The sequence below is a fragment of the Pseudoliparis swirei genome, chromosome 6 (genome assembly GCF_029220125.1).
Source record: "Pseudoliparis swirei isolate HS2019 ecotype Mariana Trench chromosome 6, NWPU_hadal_v1, whole genome shotgun sequence".
Lineage (NCBI taxonomy): Eukaryota > Metazoa > Chordata > Actinopteri > Perciformes > Liparidae > Pseudoliparis > Pseudoliparis swirei.
The window spans coordinates 25,304,963-25,327,380 of NC_079393.1; the positions used below are offsets into that span (position 1 = coordinate 25,304,963).

General features: G+C 43.1%; 1 protein-coding gene across 3 annotated transcripts; it reads left to right on the forward strand.

Annotated features, from left to right (window-relative positions):
• Positions 1–1,199: 1,199 nt before the first annotated feature.
• Positions 1,200–21,612, forward strand: LOC130195220 (kelch-like protein 25). Of its 3 annotated transcripts, none has more exons than XM_056416627.1 (13): positions 1,200–1,290; positions 5,242–5,314; positions 7,481–7,712; positions 7,830–7,935; positions 8,439–8,684; positions 8,917–9,006; positions 9,280–9,443; positions 11,617–11,764; positions 12,288–12,484; positions 13,204–13,309; positions 13,493–13,636; positions 13,763–14,182; positions 19,441–21,612. In XM_056416627.1, exons 2-12 carry the CDS (start codon positions 5,251–5,253, stop codon positions 14,147–14,149), a joined length of 1,884 nt encoding a protein of 627 aa, XP_056272602.1. In that variant the 5' UTR covers positions 1,200–1,290; positions 5,242–5,250; the 3' UTR covers positions 14,150–14,182; positions 19,441–21,612. The 3 variants fall into 3 exon arrangements, with proteins under 3 accessions (XP_056272602.1, XP_056272601.1, XP_056272603.1); XM_056416626.1 differs by having other exon boundaries at positions 1,204–1,290; positions 13,493–13,648; XM_056416628.1 differs by lacking the exon at positions 5,242–5,314 and having other exon boundaries at positions 1,211–1,290; positions 13,493–13,648.
• The last annotated feature ends 806 nt before the right edge of the window (positions 21,613–22,418 follow it).

Sequence of the window (22,418 nt, forward strand, 5' to 3'; positions counted from 1 at the left end):
TCCGGGAAGCTGTTTTTTTAATCAGAAGAAAACCTGCACCCATGTAGCACATGCTATACATATCTCACATATACAGATATATACTGTATTGTATGTAAACAAATGGGTGCTCATCTCCTCGGTATAGCAGGTGGGAGGAACTTGTCTTGTCCCGCTCTGCTTTCTTGTGGTGGGAGCCTGCTATGACATCATGAAAGAGGGCGCCGTTTACTTACTCGAAAGATACATTTATTTGTAAAGGGATAGAGAGGTTTAGCTGATCAAAACATGACAAATGAGTACATTTATTAAATTCTTTGTATTTAATGTATTTCCGAGGATGCACCAAAATATAATTCACAAAATTCTAAACCTGGACAATCTTTTAAGACATTATTAATTATATTTATATTGTGGTCAGGGGTCACATTCCTAAATAAAATACACAGCAAATGCATTAGAGGGGAATCCATGGGGGCGGAACAAGTCTATCTAATGAATGAATGAGAAATTAAAATCGGTTGCGAACAACAAACTAAAAGACTGCTGCAGGGATGATGTATGAGTAGCGTTTGCTCAATTAATTTGTATGGCTGCAAAGTAAAACATTTGCTTTTACTTCGCCAGGGGGCAATGTTGGTTTATGCTTTAATGCGAAAATAAAGGGGGGAAACAGATATTGCCTGACACTTTATCATTAACAAACCAATAGCACCTTACATAAGTAATGTTAAACCAATCGTTTCCTCTCACATCTTGGGGGGGATTCTTCATCACCTTATTTGTTTTGTTTGTTTTATTTTAGAATGAATGCATATTTGTAATCCGTACTCTGTCAAGCGCCAACGTGCTTTTGTTTTGCTGCCGCCATTTATATCACCTTTCCCTTTATTTTATTGGTTGATACTGCTGTTGAAATACCGCCTAGTTTTAGTTGACGCATTTTATTGGTCGTGGCTTGGGTTTTGCATAAAGTGGGTGGCGAGGATTGGTTTACACGAATGTCAGTCGCCCTCGGTTAAAGCGGTTGAAAGTCCGCCTCCTCTCACATTGATTGGATAAGAGGCCAGTCCTGCAACGGATTGAGACTGGAGATTGGCTAGAATGACGTCAGTCATGATTCAATCAAAAGTGATTGGTTTTTGCGGTTGTGCAGTATTAGTTTTTTCTTTTCCTTATCCAAAACCAGTCAGACAGGCAGAGACGGCGAGACATACTTCAGCGATTGTCTCAGAATTATAATGTTTTATTCAACGAAGCCAACGGTCGACGTTCTATGGATTTAACTCTACATCTGCAAGTATTATAATCGTGAGTGAAGCAATCATCTTTATTTTGTAGTTCCCACGCGAGCAGTCAGAAGAAGGCACTAAATTTAATCGTAGTGTAACGTAAGCTATCTCAAGTATATTGTTGTCTAGAGAAATTAGCAAACTTAATGTTGGCGTTTCATCAGTTAATGACCACTTCAGAGTGTCGTATACACTGCATTAACTCTCCAAAACCTCGTTAAATTGACAATAAAGTCATTGTTTTGTTAGCCACATGAAGTATCTGACTTTTTTCTTTTTTAACAGCCAGTTGTGAGACAAGTAACGCTAACGTCAACGTTAACCTGATCTTAGGTAAGTTAAAGGGCTTCGGGTTGGCCATCAACGACGCTGAAGTTGGTTGCACAGCAGAGCTCGAGCGACCTCGTTTGACTGTAACGTTTTTACGTTTACGAAGCTCGTTATTGCAGAACTTGTTGGGGACGTTCAAGTTGAAGATTTGGAAAGCTCACTATAGGCAAACCGCGTACCGTCCATTTATTGATAACGCACTTGGTTAGCATCGGTATTGCTGCCTGAACGAACAAGTTATTCAGTCGTTAGCTCGGGTGCTAACTGCTAGCTAATTTCTAATCGCTGGACAGAATTTAGACCAACTAAATAGTTAACACCATTTTTTTAAAAATTGTATAATGAATAAAGCCGTTGTATCAGTGAAGTATAAATAACGCCCTTTTCATTCACGGTTTGCTGTCAGCCCCCGCAGGATCACCCTTTGTTTCCCCCCCCCCCTCCGTTTTTTTTACCCTCGGTTAGTGACAGTTCCTTGTTGACTTTGATATCTGACTATGCTGGTTAATCATTTACCGATTTAAATGATCGAGGCGTGACCGCACGCGCTACTAAATAAAAGTCAGCCAGTCTCCGGGAGATGTTTTGTTTTCTGACCGCCTTTCACGGTGTAGTCTCCATGAACACTCTGTTTCATCCTCACAGGTTGATGAAATGCATAATGTAGAATGATTTCACGTGCTCTGTTTGCGAGCAGCTTTTATTTATTTATTTGTGTTACTTGTAATCATCGTTTATTTATTCGATCTATTTGGACATGTGACTTCACAGGTCATTGTACAACAATGTTGTCTTTGTGGTACAGTTGAATGCAAGACAAATACTGAAGTACAAATAATTGTGATGTCATTGGTTGTCTCATATTTTAGTGCTGGTCCTGCTGTTGTCGTGGTCACTGGACTCTGAAGCCATACCTCAGCCATGCATCAAGAATTGAGTCACATTGGATTATTTATTTGATGTATATTTCCCAGCCACTGAAAGCCATTACTTTGTGACATTAATGTCATAGAGCAAGAGAGCCTGCTCTGCGTCTTGCCTGCCGCTTGGTTAAGTGTTGGCAGGCAGCCTTCTTTCTCTCTCTCTTGCAGAACAATGACACTTGAGAGACTGGGGGAGATGAATTTTTGTTCTGTGACATTGGAATGTGCCCCCTGTATGAAATGAAAATATATATTTTCTCCCCTAAAATTGGACTACATGCAAGCTCACAGCAGCAACAGCTGTTCACAAACCTGGCCCAGGTTGTGTTGGACGTTAAGGCCTTGCTCAGACTGCCAGCTCAAATCTGCATTCTGGCCGATAGATTATATTTTTAGGAAGTCTGGACGGCAAAAAAAATCCCAAGAAATGCTATTCTTTTGCAAATCAGATCCAAAACCACATCATGCAATGGGAAAGGGGGGGTGGGGGGTTGAAATGTGATTCCTATCCGATTCCCACGATGTGTCAGTCCGGACACTCTGGCCTTTTAAACATTTTTATTTCAAAGTAGAAGTGCTGAGCAGAATCAATGCTCAATAGGAATATTGATTAATGCTATCAGCATAACAGTTCAAATGAACCAAAAGAAACCTTGGAGGAGATTTGATTGATTGCTTTATTTCTCTCTCTATTCAGATTATTTGTATGCCTTTCATTGTGCTGCCACTGAGACATCACAGTTAAAAGGACGCGCTGGAGTAGAAATGCGAGTGTCGTTGCAAAAACAAATGCGGCACAAAAATCTATTTGTGTCGACTATCTTGTTATCAAAATTGCTGAAAGGCAAATGCATGAGTAGAGCTGACGCTGTAAAATTCACAGAGTTTGTGTTTAATATCTTTGGTCCAGCTCACATCCATTTACTGTAACGTTAGTGCTTGGTGCACATTAGAAATGCTCCATGGCATTGCTCTGTGGCCATGACCAAAGACTGGACACACTTTTGCCGTGACGCAGCCTGACCTCACCGCTAGTGGGGGTGGCACACTTGATTGGCTAATTTGATTTGCTGAGTGTTAGAGGTGGTGGGTTCAGGGAGTATCTGGCTGCCTCGAAGTGCCAAAGTAGAGACAAAGTAATACTCATTTGAAGTATGTAGCTCTTCGAAGCAAATATGTCAGTCGTCGTCTTTCAGAAACTAGATAGTGACCCTGAATCGACATGGCAATCTTTTAAGTAGTACTCATGCAGCCCCACCATCCATGATGTTTTCCAATACAACTTCATACAGTTTACTTCTGCAGTTTTTTTTCTTCTGATTTTATATATTATATAGTGTTTCCCCTCGGTTTACAGCTTCAGGGAGGACCTACCGAAACAGACACCAATAGTTGGTGCTTTTGCCAACCTTGGAAAAGTTTACATTTAAAGTCGCTCGACAATTAAATGCAGCATATGAATACTTGAACAAATTTAATGCAAGACAAATCTAATTAATTGTCAAGATAGAGATCACATAACGCATAACTAAAAATATAGTAAACATGTACAAACAAAGCTTATTGATCTTGACAAAATAGGTGCAGACCAACAGATTAGCTAGTTGGTGTTGTTAGGGTACTTGTGATGTAATAAATATATAGCTATTTCATGTTTTATTAGTCAGCACAACCACTTGAATGACCCCACGGCAGCCTTATGCTCCAGGACAACTGTGGGCTCAAATGATGTAAGGACGGTGTTGTCTGAAATGTCATCGTCATCATCATCATTATCGGCGGCGGCGGCGGCGATGTTTGGCTGATGATGAAGCATCATCAGCCAAACATCCTTTCTGTGGGACTGGCAGGGAGAATCTCTAAATGGCCGGGCCTGGTTTCCTCTCTCAACTGCCTGTTATGTGATCGCATTTTCGACAGAACATTCCTAAAACCAAAAAATAAAGAATCCCTTTTTCATTCTCTATGTAGTGCATCTATCTATTAGCAATTTGGCTTGTTTCTGTACTTCAACCCAGCACAGGAGAGCTACTCCAAATACTACTTGCAGGAGAGCGACTTGTCCCATCTTCACCCCCTTCCAGCGTTTATATCTGTTTGCTTTTCACGCGACATATTCAACGTCCTCTGCCGGCTGGTGGAAGTGGTGACACAGGCAACAATTCCATTGGTGCAGCTCTGCTAGCTGTGGGTAAACAAGCTCGGGTCTACTGACTACCGGCCTCTTTGGAAGGCCTCAGGCTGTTCAGCAGCTCTGTTGATATTCCACTAGAGAGCTGTGCTGCTGCAAGGCAGGAATGTGTGAGTGAGCGTTGGTACCATAAAGTAGGAGGTATGGCACTAGGCTGCAGAAATCCCAATCTGAGAATATTGACGTATATTAATCTATATTACATCGTTCAAAGCGCTTTAAAAGACGCAGAGGAAGAAGATTGGTTGACATCATCTCTCGTTCGCTTAAGTGTAGGTTCAAATGTTCTTTAAGCTACTTTAGTGTTGAAAAAACACATTTTCCACGGCTTAAAAATGTCATCTGTCCTGTATTTGCTTGGTCGCATGCTGTGAAATGACTTCTGATGTTGACTTTAATCCGGCATCACCGAAGCAGTTCTTTTCATGCGTGACGCGCTCATCACACATCCCCCCCCCCCCACACTTTATGATATGTGCATACAAGATCTTCCCTAAATCTCTTTGTGTTCACTTATCCCGTGTAGCAGTCCCAGATGCAGAGCCCCCCTCACCTCCTGACCGTCAGTGCCTGTGCCTGGGTCAGCAACCTCTGTCACCGTAAGTTAGTCTGCAAGTGGAATGAAGCACTGCAAACCCCCCTTTTTTATTTTGCATTTATATGACATCCCTTTTGGTTTAGTCGTCTCTGCCTTGGAAATGGTTTATGTGCGTTGTTCGCCTTTGACTGGCATTTTATGAATTTAAGCTGACGCCTTAATGCGGATTCTGTTCCGTATTCCGTATATCTAAACATTTAATTGCTGTTAAGAGAACCAAAGCCACGATTCGATAACGTTGCGTACACTTGTGACGATACAAAATTGATTTGGCATCAATTACATTTTTTCAGCTCACCTTTTCATGTCCACAAATTGCATTCATTTTGAGTCATTTATTTATGTAGATTTCAAAGCATGACTTAGAAATGCGCCTGAAATACAAGCCCGCTGCCACAGTCATTTCTAGTAAACACTGGCTAACCTTTGGCCGAGTTTTCTAAGAGCACGAACTTTGACCCAAAATGCTGCCATTTTATTGTTTACATAAGCTTGCGGGGTCAGCGTCACCCATATAAAGCCACCATCATTGTAAATCTGCTGAGATCGTGCGGTGTGACTAAAGACTTTGTGGGGAAAGTACAGCACTAGTACAGCCACGTTCAAGGTTCTCTCTGTGACAATCTGAGCAGCAGGCAGCTATTTACTATGTGGGAATGAGACTGAAGTAACTCTGTGTTCTCTGGTATCCATAAAATCCTCATAATACCCATCCTTATTCAATTGGCATGTTGTTAAAAAGAGTTTTTGGCGATAAACTTTAATAGATATAAGAGAGGGACTCGCCCTTTTTACGATTTTTTAAAATCAAAGGTGCTCGATATGTCGAGGTGTCTTTTCTGGAAAGGTAAACATAATAAATGGTATTTGGAAAATCCCTAATCAGTTCTTGTGACTCCCCGAGTGTGCATGCATTGCGCTTCTCAACTTTTGTTTGTTTGTTTGACACAATTGAGCCGGGCGGCCCGAGCTGAGGTTCTCGTCAGACCCTGCATTGTGAGCCGTGAGACGTGAGCCAATAAAGCACCCGGTGACTGAGCAGTTGTGGCTCTGGCCTGAAACTGCATCTCAGCAAATATAGATGGATGGACACACACACACTCACACACACACACACTCACACACTGCGTGTTGGCTGCTGAAATGGCAATTCTTCTCATCCGCCGAGTGTTAAAGTCCGCCTGCGTTAACTTTCCTGTAAAGACGTCCAACGGCGCATCGCCTATATCTTCCTTCACTGTGAAAGTGATGCCGCCTCACTTAAGCTGTCGTGGTCTGCTTCAGCTGTCGTCTTGATAGTTGTATATTTTGTTGACAGTTGAGCGAGTGGACTAATGAGCAGCAGGCCTAAAACCAGGTAAAAGTGCAGCGGTGAAACATATAATATATTAATGAAGGAATCTAATAGGGATGCTGCAATGGGCGTTTTCAATGTTGGGACATCCAGGACTTAAGCCTTGTGGGTTGTAATGAACAACGACGCCTGATGTTTATTGCCGTTACTTTTAAGTGGGTTTAGCCTGTAGATTTATTCGTTTTTTAAAGTACAACATTCAGCGTGCGATGACAACAGCTGATGCAGAAGTTCCAGCCCGTGATGGCGCCGCGGACGGCCGCCTCGGTGCGTTGGTGCGCGATGTTTTTTGTTGTTTTCCCCGTCGGCAGTCGGGCTCATCAATGGAGCCCGGATCCCCCACTGACTGACTGTCACCCCCAGGACTACCACCTCTTCTTCCACCTTCCTCTCTCCTCCTTCTTCCCGCTCCTTCCTCTTCCTCCTACTCCTCCTCCCTCCTCCTTCTTCTTCCCTCCTGGAGGCCTCCTCCACACACATGTCACTTTATTTACATGCACTTTAACTTAAACACACGCCACATGTAACATATACTTTTAACTAAAACACACATCACTTGAAGCACACACCCAAACACTTTCACATTATTTGTTGTCTTTCTGTCGTGAGGATTGTTGTTTGTCATGTCCAAATGTTGCACCTACCGCCAAAAAAAATTCCTCGTTTGTGTAAACATTCCTGGCAATAAAACTGTTTCTGATTTCTGATTCTGATTTCTGATTTAAAGATGCGCGTGTGTGTGTTTTCTCAACATGGCTACAACATGTCTACGCATGCATTGTCTTAACCCCCGTTCTTGTCGCCATCGAGCAGTGGGAGAGATTGTTCCGGGCGACTCCCTGGAGGCGCCAAGCGAAGTCACAATGTCGGTGACCGTCCACGAGAATCGCAAGTCCCGCACCAGCACCGGCTCCATGAACATCTCGCTGTTCCACAAGCTCTCTCACCCCGACAGCGTCCTGACCCACTTGAACACGCTGAGAAAACAGTGCATGTTCACTGACGTCACCCTGTGGGCCGGGGACCGCTCGTTCCCATGCCACAGGTACGCGGACACACCGACACCATTCGTCCTTTTTGCTGTCAGCGGACGCGGCCATCCCGACCTACGACCTTGACAATTCTTTGGTCGTTGACAAAATGCAGTGTTTGTGTCTTGCAGGGCTGTCTTGGCGGCGTGCAGCCGTTACTTCGAGGCCATGTTCAGCGGAGGGCTGCGAGAAAGTCTGGACAGCGATGTCAACTTCAGAGACAGTATACACCCCGAGGTACTTTTACAGAGGGGGTGACTGAGACGTTGGAGCTCCTGGTGCTTCAGAGGAAGTGCTCTGATGTTCTGAATTCCATCGTAAAGTTATTTTGCATGGATGCACACATAACGCATTTAGAATTGTTTTACGTTTACACTGTCTCAGGGATGGATTCAATTATTTTCCGGGATTGGGGTTGAAACATTTTTATTTTTTTTACCTTGCTGTCAATTAGTTCTTGGAAAGAAAATCCGAATCGGCAGGTCAAAATTGTAGAAAATTGAAAATTGGAATTGGCCAACAAATTAGCAAAAGGTGCAACTTTAAATACCATTTAGAGTTATTTTTATGTTTCTTCTTTTCAAAAAGTATTATTAATACACTATTTATTCCATAAAAGGGTGTAAACATGATTTATTGGGAGAAACCAAGCAAATTCAAAGTAAGAATCAGCATGCCCAAATGGTACGAGCCTCTGTTTCACCATCACATTTCTCCCTAACCGGATTTCACCTTTTCAGGTTCTGGAGCTTCTGCTGGACTTCGCCTATTCGTCTCGAGTCATCATAAACGAGGAGAATGCCGAGTCGCTGCTGGAGGCGGGGGACATGTTGCAGTTTCATGACATTCGGGACGCGGCAGCCGAGTTTCTAGAAAAGAACCTGCACTCCTCCAACTGCCTGGGCATGATGCAGTTATCTGACGCCCATCAGTGCAAAAGACTGTACGAGCTGTCGTGGAGGATGTGTCTGCTGCACTACGAGACGGTAACTGTGATTTGCGGCGTTTTCCTGCTTCCTGCATTTATTTGTGCATCTACGCCCATTATGTTGAAGTTGGCAGCTGTTCCTCCCTCTTCCCCTCCCATCCCTTAATTAGCTGACAGCTGAAATCCAGACAGAGCGTAGATATTTTTGGAGATCCGAGTGTTGCAGATTGCGTGATGTACAGATTTAATGTAATGTTAGTGTAATCAAAGTGTCGCCGTGTCCTTTTTAGGTGAGAGAATCTGAGGATTTCTACAGCCTGTCTAAAGATAAGCTGCTGGAGCTCATCCTCAGTGATGAGCTGGAAATAGAAGATGAGCAGGTGAGTGGTCCTCTCACTAGCTTTCTTGTTAATTTTTTCCTTAATAACATTGCCAACAAGCCTTTCTGGCAGATGCACTGGATTTCACCAATTTCTATGCCCTGTTTTTGTCCCAAATAGTCATTTAATCAGTTGCTCATCATTATTCTTGCATGACTGGTAATCCATAACCAAATTTGTGTGTGCTCCCAAATGCAATTCGCTCCATCCATTAGATCAACATGTGATCTAATAGCGAGCTAAAAGTTCCTTTTTCCGAAATGTTTGCGGCAGGTCGTGTTCAACTCTGTGATGCGGTGGGTGAGGTACGACCTGGAGGGTCGGCGTCACCATTTACCGGAGCTGCTGAGGGGCATCAGGTTGGCTCTGCTGCCGTCCGATTGTTTGCTGGAGGCCGTGGCCTGTGAGGAGCTGGTCATGGCTGACAAAAGGAGCAGGTATGTTTTTTGTCAGGGAGCCGTGTAAATCGATCCCAAAAAAATAAATGCTCTGGCGTCTGGCTCCATTTCAGTGTCTGCAACCTAAGATTAGAAAATACAAAGGCCTCATCCTCAAAGAACTCAAGTTACATATAGCAACTGCCATTACCAGGGGAAACACTGTATACGCATTAAGCAGAGAAGTGGGACCAGCATGCACTATCTTCTAGTCTGAAGTCCATTAAGGAAACGGTGTTTAGTACAAGATTGTAAAAGCATTGATGTACATTTCAATTCAGTTTATTTGTATAGCCCAATTTCACAAATTACAAATTTGTCTCAGAGTGCTTTACAATCTGTACACATAGACATCCCTGCCCCAAAACCTCACATCGGACCAGGAAAAACTCCCAAATAACCCATCAGGGGGAAAAAAAGGGAAGAAACCTTCAGGAGAGCAAAAGAGGAGGATCCCTCTCCAGGATGGACAGGTGCAATAGATGTAATGTGTACAGAAGGACAGATTTAGAGTTTAAATACATTCAATGAATGTGAGAGTGTATGAATAGTTCATAGTCGGCATATTCCACGATGGAGACCTCCACGATCCATCAGGCAGATGGCGGTGGGGAGGAGGAGTGGGCGGAGTCTCAACAGTGGGCGGAGTCTCAACAGGACAGTGGCGTAGTCAGGAGCAGGAATTCCACGACCCAGACCTCGATGATCCATCAGGCAGATAGGATCTATGCCGTCTCATAGGGTCCGATGACCCCATGAGACGTGAAGTCAAAAGGACTCCGGGGAGAAAGCAGAGTTAGTAACGTGTGATTGAGAGATGAAAATTCATCCTTAAGGAGAGAAAAAGAGGAGATAGGTACTCAGTGCATCCTAAAACGTCCCCGGCAGCTATAAGCCTATAGCAGCATATCAAGGGGCTGGACCAGGTGAACCTGATTCAGCCCTAACTATAAGCTCTGTCAAAGAGGAAGGTCTTAAGTCTACTCTTAAATGAGGTGACTGTGTCTGCCTCCCGGACTGAAATTGGAAGCTGGATCCATAAAAGAGGAGCTTGATAACTAAAGGCTCTGGCTCCCATTCTACTTTTTAAGACTCTAGGAACTACAAGTAGTCCCGCATTTAGTGAGCGCAGCTCTCTAGTGGGGCAATATGGTACTACAAGCTCCTTAAGATATGATGGTGCATCACCAATCAAGGCTTTGTACGTTAAGAGAAGAATTTTAAAAGTGATTCTTGATTTTACTGGGAGCCAGTGCAGAGCAGCTAGTGCAGGAGTGATGTCAAAGAGGAAAGTCTTAAGTCAAGCCACTGATACATTAGAGGCTTGGTATGATATTTACTGTGTTTTTACTTGTTCAAATGTTTAGTGCAATTGGATTCTGCAGGTTGATAATTGGGTGGGATATATTTTGCGCACATCGCAGTTGCGTCTTGATCAGACAAGAAGACACGCTTATCAACTCGATTACGCTGGATCAAAACAGAACGAGGGTTCGGCAGTACCTGAAAAATACTATTAAACATATTCGCGGACATGCATTGCACGAGTGATTAATGGCTCCAATAGAAGTTATAGCGAGCACATAGAACTTTATATATATATTCTAATCAATGTATTTAGTCGCAGGTGTTTTGCAATTTTCTTTTATTTTCTTCATGCCTACACTATATATTATCATTCCATGTTAATAATACCAATGGAGGCTGCGTTGGAAATCGTTAATCAAACTTTTGTCAGCATTTTGAGTGGAAATTTCATTTGCATTTGTCCAGGTGTATTCGTGCACGTCGGGCTGTTGAGTGAGTGATCAGCAGCTGGCCGCGCTGTCCATTCACGCACCTCACAGTTGCGTATTGATCAGACAAGAAGACACGCTTATCAACTCAATTACTATTGATCAAAACAGAACGAGGGTTCGGCTGTAGCCTACTTGAAACATACTATTGAGAGCATATTCGCTGACATGCACGGGATGAACAGTTTTTTTATTTATTTTTCCATCGCAGACTTTTTTTTGCCTTAGGCGCTCGGGATTTGTCATAGGCGTTCGGGGAAACGGCTTAGGCGCGCGCCCACATTTTCTCTATGCAGGAAAAACCCTGCTTTAGTGAAGACACTGTGTGCCAAAACATGTCTTAATCTCGCCGATTGTGTTTGAACTCTCCTCTGCAGGTCAATAGTTGAAGAGGCAATGCAGTGCAAGAAGAGAATCCTTCAGAATGACGGAGTGGTGACGAGTCCCTGTGCCCGACCGCGTAAGGCAGGCCACACGCTGCTTATCCTGGGAGGCCAGACCTTCATGTGTGACAAGATATACCAGGTGAAAGACACAGACACAGGCCTGTTTTCGTGTGCAAAAAGATACACATAGTAAATCTTTTTTCAATGCATGCAGTGTTTTGTATTTTAATGCTAGCTACAATCCCTTGTTCAATGTAATTGGATGGGAGGCATTAGCTCTATTAGTAAAGCGGTGTTTAAACGGAAGGATAAGGAAAAAAACTGAGTGCAATAGATACAGTATATACAGTCAATGCATATGACAGAAATGATATCAGTAGTAGCACAAATGATTTATATTTTTATACAGTAAAAAATGAAACGATACCAAAGATTAGCCCATACATATTAAGAACTAATACTAGAGTCAAAAGATTCAGCTACATTGATATAGAACTGTAAGTCCATCCCAAATTGAGATTCTGAAAGAAAATCAATAATCTTTCAAAAGGTCCACCCTTCTGTTTTCTGCTAGCTCTCTGGATCTCTGAAATCATTCCATTACAGGTTTCAAAATGTCTTTATTGACCTCAACTAATATTCTGTTTACAAACTTTTTCTAGGTTGACCATAAAGCCAAGGAGATCATACCGAAGGCAGACCTGCCCAGCCCCAGGAAGGAGTTCAGTGCGTGTGCCATTGGCTGTAAGGTTTACATCACCGGAGGACGGGGATCCGAGAACGGGGTCTCGAAGGACGTCTGGATCTACGACACGGTCCACGAGGTGTGGTCTAAAGGAGCACCCATGCTCATAGCCAGGTGGGTTACATATTCATGATGTACATCTCATCTTGTAAAATTAGGTGTTGGTGAGAAACTTGGAATGAATCCAGTTAGAAGGAACCGTTTTCACATTGCTATAAATAGGTATTGGAGATCAATTATGAGCTGTTTACACTAGCACAATAATACTTTATTTAAACTACTACGTACCAATGACAGGATTTGTTTTAAACCATAACAAATACAATATTTAATTTGCTTATCGTTTGAATTGTGTCCCTTTTTTTTAATGTAGAAAATAAAACATTTTGAGATGGTCTACAGACATTGTAAAGATGGTAGTCTGGTGCCTCGTACACCAGCTGCTGTAATGAATTAACAAAGGGTATCCGTATCTGCCAATATGGATAGTCAATAAACAACAACTAGTAGTCTACCAAAAAACGTGCTCATCCGTCTCTAAAAGTGATATTTGTGCCCTTTTTTTCTTTTGTATTGATCTGTGGTCCAATCTGCATCTCTGACCTGTGAGTCATCAGAGGGACTATTCTGGTCAGAAGTTTGACTTTCCTCTACGGTTATCTCCTCCAAAGGAGTTGACAACTATGGAATTCTGGTCTATTCAACTAGTCTTTTTCGGACGAACAAAATCTTGGGTTCATGACCTCATATGATATGTATCCATTAAGGGGTCCTTGACGCACCATAAAGGTTGAGAACCAAAGGTCTCACGGTCATGTTGGTCTTCTCTCCAGGTTTGGCCATGGTTCAGCTGAGCTGGAGAACAGTCTCTACGTTGTTGGAGGTCATACAGCCATAGCGGGAGTTTTTCCCGCCTCTCCATCCATCTCCCTAAAACAGGTATTGACTCCTATTTAGGGGAATAGTTTCAGAATTTTCATCAATAATCTTAAATGTGAAAACCTTTACACAAGTAATTGTATTATCATATGACATATCGGCCGCTGGTCTGACTTTAACAAACAAGTCACCTCTGAATCAGTCCATTAGAAATCAGACATGACGTGTTGGATATCCTCCTAGGTAGAGCGGTATGACCCCCTCAGTAATAAATGGACTATGATGGCGCCTCTAAGAGATGGAGTCAGTAACGCAGCCGTTGTCAGTGCCAAACTCAAGCTTTTTGTTTTTGGGGGGACAACCATACACCGAGTCAAGGCCTCCAAGGTTGGTGGATTTGTATGTCAACCTTCATTATAATTCCTCATCTCTCCACATCTAGCTTTATACACCACTTTGGCTGAGTCTACACTCTAATCCGACGGGCCAAACTTTCCTATCTTCTACATCTAGGTCCAATGCTACGACCCCGTGGGTAACCGGTGGAATATCGCGGCCGAATGCCCCCAGCCGTGGCGCTACACGGCGGCTGCTGTCTTGGGCAGCCAGATCTTCATCATGGGTGGCGACACAGAGTTCACCGCCGTCTCCGCCTACCGCTTCGACTGCGAAACTAACCAGTGGACGCGAGTTGGGGACATGACGTCCAAGCGGATGAGCTGTCACGCCGTGGCCTCAGGGAATAAGCTGTACGTTGTCGGCGGTTACTTCGGGACGCAGCGGTGTAAAACGCTGGACTGCTACGACCCCTTGTCAGACAGTTGGAACTCCATCACCACGGTGCCTTATTCACTGATCCCCACCGCCTTTGTCAGCACATGGAAACACCTACCTGCCTAACGGGGAGAATACAACGGCTGCTAATAATTCCAGGTACGAGGCAATTCTTTTTCGAACAGTGGGACAAACTTGCATTTTATTCAATTCAGTATATTTGTATAGCCCATTTTCACAAATTAGAAATTAGTCTCGGAGTGCTTTACAATCTGTACACATAGACATCCCTGTCCCAGAACCTCACATCGGATCAGGAAAAACTCCCAAACAACCCTAAACGGGGAAAAAAGGGAAGAAACCTTCAGGAGAGCAACAGAGGAGGATCCCTCCAGGATGGACAGGTGTAATAGATGTAATGTGTACAGAAGGAATCATTATACATCAATTAAAACACATTAACAACACAATCAATGAATATGACAGAGTGTATGAAGAGTTGGTAGTAGGCATATTCCACAATGGAGACCTCCACGATCCATCAGGCAGATAGGATCTATGACGTCTCATAGGGTCCGATGACCCTATGAGACGTGAAGTCAAAAGGACTCCGGGCAGGAAGCAGAGTTAGTAATGTGTGATGGAGAGATGAAAATTCATCCCTAAGGAGAGAAAAAAGAGGAGATGGGTGCTCAGTGCATCCTAAAACATCCCCCGGCAGCTATAAGCCTATAGCAGCATATCAAGGGGCTGGACCAGGTGAACCTGATTCAGCCCTAACTATAAGCTCTGTCAAAGAGGAAAGTCTTAAGTCTACTCTTAAACGAGGTGACTGTGTCTGCCTCCCGGACTGAAATTGGAAGCTGGTTCCATAAAAGAGGAGCTTGATAACTAAAGGCTCTGGCTCCCATTCTACTTTTTAAGACTCTAGGAACTACAAGTAGTCCCGCATTTAGTGAGGCAGCTCTCTAGTGGGGCAATATAGTACTACAAGCTCCTTAAGATATGATGGTGCATCACCAATCAAGGCTTTGTACGTTAAGAGAAGAATTTTAAAAGTGATAATTGATTTTACAGGGAGCCAGTGGAGAGCAGCTAGTGCAGGAGTGATGTGATCTCTTTTCTTAATTTTAGTGAGAACACGAGCGATATATATATATATAAATGTAGCCAATTTGAGTTTCTTTACGTGCGTAGCAGCAGTGATTGTGCTTTGGGTTCTGAGTGCTGACAAAGCGAAGGTGACCTACACTCCATGCTGTGCATGAATGCGTCCTTTGTAGACACACGCACCACTGAAGCTGCTGCTCCTAGACATTGTGTTTGTCTCCAATCTTAACATCCCACAGAAAAATGATTTATTTAACTTTCTCCCAACAATTTGCTTCTGTTTGTTCAAACTTCAGATTTCATTTCAGTTGGCTAAATTAAAACCAAGACACGTGGGGAAGGGAGCAGTCTTTCAAAGTGGATCACACACTTCCATGATTAAGGGTCCCCCTTTGCTTGTTTTCCTCCTATTCTCACTAAAATAGTCAAAACCAGCTGAGAATGAGCCATTCTGAAAATACATTATCGGTTTACAAAAACTTGGCGCCCAAACCGTCTCTTCTGCTTAATTAAGCCATGACTTTGTGTCCTGGTCTCCGGAGCTCACGAATCCCCGTCAGCGCTTTGCACAGAGTAATGATAAATTATTGATTGCCGTCTGGCTCGGCATCTCTCCAAAAATGATTTACAGTACTTGAACGTGTGGACATTATGTCATGTGGAGCCGCTGCAATTCAAAAGAAAATCCGTACGGAAGCACAAAAAGCTCTTACTGGCATTTAATTCATAAGTTAACCTCTGACCTTCCTCTAAAAAAGGCACATGAATATATAATGTAGGTATAAGAGTGTATGGATGCCCTCAATGCTCGGTTATATGTTCAACAGAGTTGCGTTCTAAACAAAGGTCACAGTGACTAAATGTTCCTGTGAACGTGAGTGGTCGTCCTGCTCGGTGTGGCCGGGGACCTCCAGCCCGGTTGACAGCAGCCCGATGATAATAAAACCCTACTACTGTTGCTGGTTAAATTGACAAATACCAAGCCTACTTCTTAATGTAAATTCAGTTTGCAATTTGATGGCAAATCAAAATAAAACTGGTGTAGTCAGGTTTGAGGGTTCTGTGCAGGTTGGTGGCTGCACTTGTCCAAAGAGTGTTGGAGTTCTAGGGACTACAAAAAACAGAGTGATACCTCTTCCATCTTGTGCATCGTGTGATGTGAATTTTACATCCCAGTGACGTGCGGTCAGGGGAGGCAGGTGTCATGAGTAAAAAAAGTTTACAAAAATAAATAAATAATGATAACATCAAATTTATATTAATATTTGTCCACCGATCTTTATGTATGACTAATTTCGAACATTTTAGTCAAAATCGCTGAATTTGCCTATTTCCGGTTCAAATACAGGATGAAACGAGAGTTGAGGCGACGAGTCGAGCCTCACCTCTGATTGCGCAATCCATCACAAGCTGGGTTGATGCATGCAATTGTCCCGTGCGGGTTGCCGCATCTCTGCATGTCGCCAATATAATGTTTGCAGATATGTTTATTTGCCCTGATTTTCCACAGTCTGGCTAAGGTCTTTAACCATTCCAGTTTAATGTTTGTAAGTGACATATTTAGTTTTGCTGATGGGAAATCAAGCCGCAGTGAAAAGGCGCAGGGTGAGGCAGATAATCCTCCGCCGCCCTGCAGGGGGCGCTCGTGAGCCAACGGGTACTTGTTGCTGCTTCTTCCACAGGCGCCAGGCGAGTCAAGTCTGTTTGTTTTTGTATTTTGCTACGCCAGACTGCCAACATGGAAGAGGATTATATATCTAAGCTTAAAAATGTCTCAAAAGTGGACGTGATTAACACGCCGGAGCTTAAAGGTTTGCTTCAAACTTTTTCTTACCTTAACGTATCTGTAATATGTACCGTGTGTGTTGTGTGAAGAATGCTGATGAGACATGAAATAACCAGTAGCCAATTGAATAATCTACCCTTTTGGGTTTATATATTTGTAAATCTGACACTAAAGGAGTCAGTGCCTCACCAACCATGAACCTCACCGCACGTCACTGTTACATCCAGTTGTATCATGTCAGTAACTTAATCTAATTTTAGTAGATTAGATTAGAGTTTCAAACCAGGACCACCATTATTTAATTTAAATAAAAAGGTTAAGGGATGGATATCTGTAATGCATAGAAAATAATTATCCTAAATAGAAACCTCTTCTGTGGCGTCGGCTTCTAAAGTCGGGTGCCTCACCTTCAGTGAGTTTGGGCGTCAATGTGCTGAAAGAATCTGTCTTGTGAGAATATTCAGTTCAAAACGGGTCAGTGATGCTGTTTTGCCCTCATCGTTCTGTGTACTGTCCGTAATTTAATGTCGCCCCCTCACGGTTATCGCTATTCGCCACGAAAGGGAAAGAAACTTGCAGAAATGACCCTTTTCGGTGCCCTGATCAAATTGTTTTGGTTGCTGTCGATACCTATTGTCAATTGCAAATGATCCATATTGGCCTTTTATTGTTGTTCCAGTATGATGAGTGAGGGGGGGCGTACGACCCGGTACACCGAGTTGGGCTCACTTTGATAGAACAGCCTTTGAAATGACTCATCACTTTTCAGCAACCACATCATTGAGTAATTTAGGAGGCTGTTTAGCCCTGTGGGCTCTGATGCACTAAACGTCATTATTTAGCTTAAATAAAAACTAAAATAAGGAGAGCGAGTGAAGAGAAACCTGACTTCCTTTTATAATAAGTGCTGTGCGGAGGATCTAATTTCTGCCGATGTGAAGTGCGGTTCACGCTCGCTCTAATCTAACCAACACTGTCGTCACAGAATGTTGTTTTGTTGTCATGATGGCCGCTCTGTGCTGAGGTCAAACTTTGAAGACGCCGGTTTCCTGAGGTTGAGTTCTCCTTGTCCTCCAAGTGTAGAACACCCCCCCCCCCCCCCCCTGTGCAGTGCAGCACATAAATATCCATAATTCACCCACTGATGCTTACTCTCCTACATAGTCGGCTCCCCCTACACCCCTTTCAAAAATGTATGTAATGAAACCGAAGTCCCGGAGCAGCCTGCTCCTCCCAGAACCATCTCGGCCGTCATACTTAACAGCTCCTCCTGTGTCTCGGTCTCATTCCTCCCTGAACTCCCCTGTGTCCACTACTTCTTAAAATATGTACGTTATGTCTTCTTCCATCCCCAGCGTTTTCCCCCTGACCTCGTCTCGGTTCTTGTAGCTGTGATGCAACGATTTTTGATTGCTCATCCTGGAATTTAGTACCACTTCCAGCAGCACTCAGAGCAGCGGTAACGGCCTCCTCCCCCGGGGGCTCCACTGAGCCCGGCCTAATTGAGAATTGACAGTGTTTGTGTCACTTTGTTTTTATGGTTATGATTTATTCATCATCAAAACAGGACGTCGAGGCAAAGACTTTTAACAGCCCATTAAAACCCATTTTGCTGATATTGTTATTATGATTAATGTATCCTCACCAATTCAGTTTATTTTATATCATTCAGTTGAAGGAGTTGCTCTTTGCTTCCTTTACGCTGGGGTTAAAGATTCCTGTTTATCAGCCAGAACCGGATGAATCGTTGGGATTTGGACTTGGGCTTCTGACCAAGTGGCGGACTGTGAGTGGATCAGTGGCTCCACTCACCTGTTCTGGATTTCATAGTCCCCTGAGGATGAATTGTGGTAATTTTGACTGGTCTTGCAGTTTTTATCTTGTGTGTTGGCACGCTTATGTTTGCATTTAGCTCCAAACACCACTGGTTCACCACGGTTTTGTTTTTCCTCCTTTTAGTGGCAAGGTGATACTTTTCAATGCTTAAATTGGTGCCTTTGCCAGAGATGAAAAACTACTCGTGGACAGAATGCCCCCGTAGTCGGAGACCAAAAGCTACGGGTCCATGAAAACACAACAGCAAACTTTAACATGCGCGAATGACTCAATATTTTTTTTTTATGTTCAAGAGCAAAATGGACACACACTAGAATAGATACATTTGGGACACATTTGCACACCATTTTGGTCTGTCACTGCGACCGTATTAAGAAGCCCTGCTTCTTCAGAGCGGTCAGTGTTCACCCAGCCTTATGATCGCTTTAAAGTGTTATTCCCACTGCAACACACACACACGTCTGTTGCCTCGATAGACGGCAAGTTTACAACCTGCTGCAAAACTCTGAACAGATGTGACGATGCATCCTTTAAAATCTGTTTACAGATTATAAAAGAAATTCGATGATTTATGTGTCTTGAAAAATCTGGTCTAATTTTTCAGTGGCTGCAGATGAAAGACTCGTTACCAACATGTCACAGCATGACTACAGTATTCTATCCCCTCCCCCCTTGTCTCTTTCAGGTGTTGATTGTCTGCTGAGAAGCAACTCCGACCGGAGGAGAATCTTCTGAGGCCCAACCCCCCGGCAGTCTGAGGCTGGAGCTCCAAACGGGGCCAATCCTTACAAACAGACCTGAGTCAGTCCTGAGCAGCGTGGCAAACAGCCAACGACACACACACACACACACACACACACACACACAATCCCTCTCCGTTAGATGCTTCCTGGAGAATGTGATACACCTCAGACACTTGACTGATGGACGAATGCTGTTGTCGACTGATGGAGCACTCATACAAACCTATTAGATAGATATATACTTTATTAATCCCCAAGGGGAAATTTGTTAGGTTAGGGTTTGAGAGGTTTAGATCACGTCATCATGAGGATTTAAACTTTGTCTCTTTATCGTCTTCTTTTTTCTTTCTTTTTTTCCAATTACCGGTGTATCGGCATATACCAGTGCACATCAAGAGAATATTTGATTTCTTTAAAAAAATAATTGGGACGTGTGGATTTAACATTCCCGGTGGAATAGCGTTCCGCTGCAGTATGTACATATACATGCATATAATATACAGTTTGCACAATTAGTGAAGACATGCTCTCATGTTAAAGTTAAATATGAAAACAAATGTTTGTGTCGGGGCATTTTTGACTCTGCTCCCTTGTGCTGAGCTCCACACGAGGAGTGTTTCAAACGGACTTCCATTCATTTACTCGCCGCTGCGCATTGTGAACTTATGGAGGTGCGATCTTCCTCACGATGCATTCAACAACACTATGGAGACGTTTACGATCTTAAAAATGCAACACTCAAGCAATACGATGAGAGTGGTGAACTACAGGTTGAAGAAGTCCTGTCACACCTGTAGACACGAAGCGGACATCTGAAGTTGATGACGACCTCGACGCATGAGCGGAATCATTTCATCTGTCGACGTCTCTACTGTCCCAGACTTTTGAATCTCTGGGTCACAGGTGCTATTTTGTATCGTACATCATTCTGTGCACTGCCTTTGCACTCGTCACAGGATTATTTTAGCACCCTGCAAAGTGGCTGTTTTGAAGTGGTCTTCTGAGGCACTTAAATTGGACTTATCATCACTTTAGGAACTTAAAACGACATCAATTGTATGGCAACTTTACTAATTCAGGAAACTAATCAATAGTTTTACAAAAGACATAATTCAAAATTCTCTTACACACGGTGAGAGGAAAGAACATTTGTATCGCAGTGACCAGGTGGCACCTTCACAAAGTCCAAAGAGAGCGATAAACCCACCGGGTGTGGGGGCGGGACTTAATATATCCAGAAATCTATACGGATTGTGATAATCTTGTTGAAGACCTACTGAAAACCGTAGCATCAGCAAAAAGTCTTGAAACCTCATTTCTGCTTTTGGTGACGAGGCTGTACGCAGTAACTCTTACATGACAAAGTCTTACTTTGCATTTCTGTGTATGCGTTTACTTCCAAAATGAATAACACGTGGGAGCGTGTTCTGTGGACAGCTGAGCGTTTTAACACATGTACTCCAGTTTCTAGTTCCAGAAGCATGTTTTAGTGTTGAAGGAACACATGGAAGCAAACAGCACCAGGCCGTTGGTTCTGGGAGGGGGCGGAGTCTTTGATTTCATGGTTTGTATAAGCGCAATATGAGAAGCAGTGCTGCATGGCCTGCAGAAACCACTGCTGCAAAAGAACTGAACCCTAACATTTTTCTGTAACACCTATGCACTTTTATTTATATTCCACAATGCATTCGTTCCCACAGGTGTGTTTTTCTACATGCTGGAAATAACACCAGCTGTCATGATTGGGTGAGGTGGAGGTGAAAAAAAAAAAGATGGCATATGGATGAACACGATTACTTCAGGACACGGATTGGAGGTTTTGCCTCTGTGATGCAGTGGTTGCTGTGTGAGTCCTTTGCACTGGTCCTCTGCAACAGTTAAATGAGTTATTTAAAAAGAGTTGCATCACTTCTTAGATTTCTGCTGCCGCACAGAAGCTCTAATACTCGCTTCTTTAGAATTGAGGAAGTGAAGGTGTTTTTGAAAGAACTGAGGATTTTTTTTTTAACGATGTGAGGAAAAACTGAAGATGCATCTTTTTAAGGGGGGAGAACAAGAAATGCAGATGCTGTATGTTTTTACTGGTGACAATAAACATTGACTCACTTTTTAAACACTGTGTGGTTCTTAGATGTGAAGGAGGCTGATTGTCTAATTCAGAACATTAAGTTCTCAAACGAGCAGACGTAGTTCAGCACATTGTAAAATGACTTGAGATGACATTCCAGTAGAAATAAAACCATGTGCAGTAATGTATTGTTCTTATCCTCAGGTCTTTACTCGTGTTTTCATCACTAGCTTGAGTTGTGTCTCCATCCAAAACAGTCATAGTATCTCATAAATAGTTTTGTCACAGGTCGTTGCCTTGGCCACAACAGAAATAGGAAAGCTTACGAGTAACAAATGAGCATCTTTATTTACAAAGTACATGTGTGGATGTGTGAAAACAAGCCAGGAAGGCTTTTATACCAGAAAGTACCAAGTCCAGGTTTGGCTCTTGAATCAGTGGCCGATATTGAGACTGATCTGACCCCATATATTACTGATTAAAGATATAAATGAGTGACATACAATTTAGTTAAGCTGTGTCCTGAAATAGGTTCAGACAAACAGCCAGCGCAAGCACTTCTCTTCCAAGAAGACCCGACTCGTTAAATCTCGGGGACAGATCCAGCATGGGAGTAAGATACATGAAGACAGAAAACACGAGAACACCAGGACACACATGATCACTCCTCAAGCAGCCATATTGGGCAAAGTGAGCCACTACCAGCTGGACGACAGACACAGGAGGTGGATAAAAACAGGCTCACTTTAACCCTGACAAGGTTCATGGGGCATCTTAATACATGTTCTATTATATTTGATATACACTACCGTTCAAATGTTTGGGGTCATCCAGACAATTTCGTGTCTTCCA

Coding starts and splice junctions, on each gene's coding strand:
- LOC130195220 (XM_056416626.1), top strand. CDS start 5,251: ATGCAGAGCCCCCCTCACCTCCTGACCGTCAGTGCCTGTGCCTGGGTC. Junction 7,713..7,829: donor CGCTCGTTCCCATGCCACAG/GTACGCGGACAC, acceptor TGTGTCTTGCAG/GGCTGTCTTGGCGGCGTGCA. Junction 9,444..11,616: donor ATGGCTGACAAAAGGAGCAG/GTATGTTTTTTG, acceptor TCTCCTCTGCAG/GTCAATAGTTGAAGAGGCAA.